General features: G+C 37.7%; 1 protein-coding gene across 1 annotated transcript in view; it reads right to left on the reverse strand.

Annotated features, from left to right (window-relative positions):
• RP2 (RP2 activator of ARL3 GTPase) overlaps nucleotides 1–5,666 on the reverse strand; it is a 44,425-nt gene that overhangs the window by 23,368 nt on the left and 15,391 nt on the right. The window contains exon 2 of the mRNA XM_024743528.1: nucleotides 2,868–3,533. Coding sequence (XP_024599296.1) covers nucleotides 2,868–3,533 — 666 coding nt within the window. The remainder of the gene's footprint in view (nucleotides 1–2,867; nucleotides 3,534–5,666) is intronic.

The following is a 5,666-nucleotide window of genomic DNA, read 5'->3' on the forward strand; positions in this document are numbered from 1 at the left end:
TTTTTTTTTTTTTTTTGCGGTACGCGGGCCTCTCACTGCTGTGGCCTCTCCCGTTGCGGAGCACAGGCTCCAGACGCGCAGGCCCAGCGGTCACGGCTCACGGGCCCAGCTGCCCCGCAGCATGTGAGACCTTCCTGGACCGGGGCATGAACGCGTGTCCCCTGCATCAGCAGGCGGACTCCCAACCACTGCGCCACCAGGGGAGCCCCTACTTTTAAAGACTTGAAAATAGAGGTAACTACCCAACTTTAATATACAGTAAGTTATATATTAATATACATGTATATATACATATACATGTATACATGTATATGTTAATATACAATAAGTTATACAACTTTAAGTTATACAATACTTCCAAACAATTCCAAATACTTTAATTTATCCTGTGCTTATCTGTGATATAGTTAAGAGGCAGCAAGAAATCTGATCTTTAGGTAAGAAAACCGAGGCCTAGTAACTTCTCTTGACTCCTATGGAATGTACTTTCTGGTTTACCCAGTTTTTCTGGACTTCCTACTCTCTCAAGTTTTACACTTCCTACCTTAAAAAATCATTATGATATGTTTAATTTATGAAAACACTATGAAACAAAATTCTGTGCTACTCCTAGGGTTTAACAAAACCAGAGTTAGCAATCACAGTTCCAGTCTAAGCTGTTCTAAGACATTTGTGTTATGATACGAGAAAAGACTCAAGTTTCATTTTTTTCTGTCTCAGCATTAACTAGCTCCTACACATATTTTCCAGGGAACTCGAGCTTCATTTTTTAAAAAATATGTAATCGCTCTCTTGATATGTAACTTACCGGTCTTTCAGCACGCTGTGATACCCTCTTCACATGTACTTAGCATTTTCTTCTTTTTGTTCTCTTAATTCTGTGATTTCAGCATTAGTCAGGATAACTCTAGCCAAAAAGTCCCAGGGTTTTTCCTTCTAGGCTGGAGGGTAGTATCTGCCTTGCCTCCACACACTTTCAGTCACATTCCAGCTCCACCAGGCATTTATCAACTTTCCTTTACCACTGAGGCAGCATAATAGCATCATGCTTAAGGGTTAAGACTATGGCCTACAAAGCCAAACTGCCTGGATTTAAATCATGGCTCTGCTACTTACCAGCAAGTGACCTTTTGCAAGTTACTTACCTTCTCTGTGGCTCATTTTTCTTATCTGTATAAAGAGAAACAATGGCACCTATTTCATAGGTTATTCCTGAATTAAGTGAGTTAATTCACTTAAATACTGTACAACAGTCACCTGACGTATAATAAACACTATATTAACTGTTAGCTATTATTATTGTCATCATTTTTGTTACTGTTATTGTTGGATTTTTATTTAAATTATTTTGTAATCCAGAAGGACATCTAAAGAACATCACTCTTCCTGGTCATATTGCAAAAAGTGCACACAATGGTGCCATTTTGTACAACAGATTTCAAAAGTTAAAAGGTTAAGGACATCTGATGACTCATGAAGAATGACAGTGTTTGTTTTGATGGCTTTTTTCTTTAAACGTACTGTACATTCTTTATGTCCTCTCCTCATTATCTACCAAAAAGGAGTTTAACCTGAATAATTACCTCTCTTGAAAACTGTATGTAGATTTTTAAAAAAATCATCATACAGTATAATGAAAATGTTTACCTCTCAGATGTTGGATTAACATCTGATTAGATAGCTCAAAGGCCAGAGCACTTTTTCTATATCTCACCAGATCCATAGCACATTTTTATCAGATTGGCATAATCAAGAAAGAAAATATCAAAGTCTTAAGATTATACCTGGCTTCTGTTGTTTTTAAAACTGGACCTCAGATATACTTTGTGGATTTCAGACATGGGTTTTCTACATTGTAGAATGTATAAGCTACAGAGAGGTGGTCATTTTTCTAGTTTTTTTTTTTTTCTAAAACCGTTCCTTTTGACAGAAGTGCTACAACTTAAAAAAAAATCTATTCAAAGAGAGTTTTACATTCACCTCTCCATTTCTGGAAGTTTGATTTTTAAATTCAAACAGACTCTTTCTGAAGAAAGCCTGATTAATGACTAATCAATACATCCTACTGCTGCCTCCCCAATGGAGGAACTGCTGCTTCTGGAGCCCCTAACCTCCACATCCCCATTTATTTTTCAAGTGAAAGCTGCTACCCAAAGAACTCTTCTCTACTCCTGAAAGCACTAAAAGCCCCTGCTCATGAGTCCACAATCTCTGCTGTCGCAGCTGCCACCTCATTGTTTCACACCAACTTCCTCTTCATGGCAATAGGGCAAAGGAAAGTAATGTGGAGGTTGCTCTCAGTCAAAACGGGCTCCAAAAGTTGTATGCCTAAATTCCTTTCCCACACCTTAAACAGTTAAAAACTCCAAATAAATTTCCCCACTAAATAATTATAAAAGATCATGCTTTACTTTGCAGTACTACTTTTGTGAGCTCCCGTGGAAATCAGTTATGATAAAGAATGGAAGTTCTTTGAGGGTAGAGAATTTTATCTATTTATCTCCACTCCCAGCATATATTTCATCAGCTCTAAACTGCCATCAATTGTAAGATGCATTTCAGAGAAGCAAAACTGTGGAAAACAAAGGTGCATCCTATAATCAATGAAAGATGGTGACAGAGTAACCTGCACATAATGAGTGCTTAACAGATGCTTCCTGAATTGAATTGTTTTTAAAAAGTTTCTTTGGGAAAGTATTTGAGGCCTAAGCAACTAGCTTGCAGATAAATCTGTAGGGGGCAGAGGACTATAATTTAAGGATTGCCTGTATTTCTAATAGCCAATTTGAAAAGAATGGACGCTCTCCAGAAAGTGGTGTGTTTCTATGTAGGTGTATGTCTGTTTCTCTTCTCTCTCTTCTCCTTACCTCATCAATTAGTTTCCTGGCATTTGCGATAGTATAATCACCAGCAAATAATACCACCAAGCATGACTCATCACTGTTCTTCTGTCTCTGACCCCGGGACACTGGAACGATACTTCTACTGGCTTCTGTGGAAAGGCGGACAGCTTTGAGCTCTTCGGTAGTAGGTAGAGGAACATGGTCCTGAATGACAGCATCTTCTGGAAGAAGGCTCCAATTGAGTTCTCCTGACACAGGTGTAAAGTCATGAATGTTACTCCAGGTATTATTGAAGATACTGAGCCCTGCATCTTTGAACTGGAAAGCTAATTCAGGGTAGTACCATTGAAAACAGCCAAACTTGATATTCGTGGAAGACTCAATAATGGGCTGAGTGGCACAGCACAAAAAGACTTCCAGCTTTCTACAATCCCGCACACGAAACTGTTGGCAGGCTAGTGCACACTTGCAATCTCTGCAATTCCGAAAAAACACACTGCCTTTCACCGGTCCCAGAAAAATGACACAGTTAGTACAGTCATCAATAGTAACTGTAGCAGAGTGATCAAAAATATAGATGTTACAGTTCTCACAGTCTTGAATGAGAAACTGTTGTCCTGCCACTTTCCCAGGTAAGCGACCTACTGTTTCATCCTTCAGTCCACTGAACATGTAGTCTTTTGGATCAACCTGCAGGAACAAAACACAGACCTTGAGTATTATTGACATTATTCAGCAAACATTAATTGTCTATTGGGAGTCAGGAACGATTTTTATTGCTAAAATGATATGTTCCAACTCTTACTGACTTTGCGACATAATAAGAAAATGAGCAGGACAAAAAACTTTTTAAAAATAAATACATAAAAGGCATGGGGGGAAGAAAGGGAGAGGAAACTGTTATAGATAAAGAAAGACTCAGGACATACCAACCAAATGATGTGCGGACATTGTTGGATCCTGTTTTAACATATCAACTGTAAAAGTACATTTTGGAAACAATTGGGGAAATTCTCATACATACACAGAGCACACTGGATGATATTAAGGAATATTTCAGCTTTGAGCCTTTTCTTTTTCTGATGCTTCACTTTTAAAAAAACTTCTGCGTCTTTAAAACTTCTAAACTTGGAAATACACCCAGATAGGAATATGTTTCTCTATCTTTCCATAAATTGATGCCTAGGTCTTAGTTTCTAAACCCTGACTGATTTCTGCAATATGCTACAGAAAATGGAAGCACCTGAAGGCCCAAGAATCACTATATGTCAGAATTTGCATCTACAAATTTGATTGAAACGTTTACTGAGCTACTCCTTCAATGTAAATTTTCAAATTTCACCATTTCCATCTTGAGGCATTTTAAACTAAAGCTCACAGAATCTTTTACACAGTGTGTCTGGAATTTGTTACATTATTTTTTAAATTTTAGCTGACCTCTCAAAATATAGTCATTAAAAGACCATTTTTATTTTTCTAAATTACTTTTAAATCTACTTGCACTGTCTTAACCTCTTTGTGAATATTAAATTTCATACAAAACTATTCATGTACCAGAAACAGGCTCCCATAGGTACGGTACACAAAAACTTGATTATTTACAAAGGATAATTTAATCATCTTAATCGTTAGCAAACTAGCTTAAAGTGACTTATTCAGCATTACACAACAAATGTTGTACTCATCAGTTTTACACAATGTACTAGAAGTAGTATTGGTCTGTAGCATGAGCAATAAAAGACACAGTTAGTACAGTCATCAATAGTAACTGTAGCAGAGTGATCAAAAATATAGATGTTACAGTTTTCTAGTCTCAATTTTGTCACCTATGAGCAACATGAATGAAAAAGGCACTTTAACTTTCTAGATCTTCATTCAGCCATTTGAACACCCAATAGGAGCCAGACATTGTTTTAAGCACCAAAATGAATATGACCAGCTCTTTCCATAAAAGAAGTGAACACTAACCTAAACAAATGATTTTAAAACCACCTGGCTGTGTAATGAGAGATGCTCAGAATATTCTGGAAATACAGAGGAGGGACACCACGCACAGGGGAGGTAGGGGTGTAAGACTTCCTGTGCAAAGTGAGAATGAATAAGCTGAAGTTCACCAGGTAAAAGGGGTAGGAGTAAAGGATCCTCCCTTCCCATATCAGGCAAAAGTGAAAGAATGAAATAAAATAAAACTCTTCAGGGAGTGTGAGGAAAAGTGAACATGGTTTGGTGTTACCAGTGATACTGCAATGGGAGCAAATGAAGCTGGAGAGGTAGGCAGGGGCCATATTATGAAGCTTGGAAGTTCTCCGTGGACAAAGGGGTACCACAGAATGATTTAAATAAGCAAAATTTATATTTTAGGAAGATTGTTCTGGTAAGAATAATGACAAGTGGCGTGTGAATCGGAGAGGCGGTTGCAGTCATCCAGAAAGGGCTGGAACTAGAGTAGTGGTTAGCAGGGAAGAGGAAGATGGAATGAATTTGAGAAATACTGAGGAAGGAGAATCAGACGATTTAGTAATTCAATGGCTGTAGGAGGTAAGGCAGAAGGATGGGTCAAAAATGATTCCTAGTTATCTAGTCCAGTATTTTTCAACCTTTTTGACTACAATTCACATTAGTACATTCTCCAGCACAGCCCAGTACACGTATTTATGAGTATTTGTACATGTACACATACCAATGAAAGAAAAGTTTCACAAAATAATACTTACCCTTATTTTGTGTTAAACCCCAAATATTTTCTATTATCCCACCCACAGGTTTGAAGAAACACTGCTCTGGTTTACATGATTGGATGTTGGTAGTGCCACACACCAAAAA

Source organism: Neophocaena asiaeorientalis, unplaced genomic scaffold (genome assembly GCF_003031525.2).
Source record: "Neophocaena asiaeorientalis asiaeorientalis breed wild unplaced genomic scaffold, Neophocaena_asiaeorientalis_V1.1 scaffold243, whole genome shotgun sequence".
Lineage (NCBI taxonomy): Eukaryota > Metazoa > Chordata > Mammalia > Artiodactyla > Phocoenidae > Neophocaena > Neophocaena asiaeorientalis.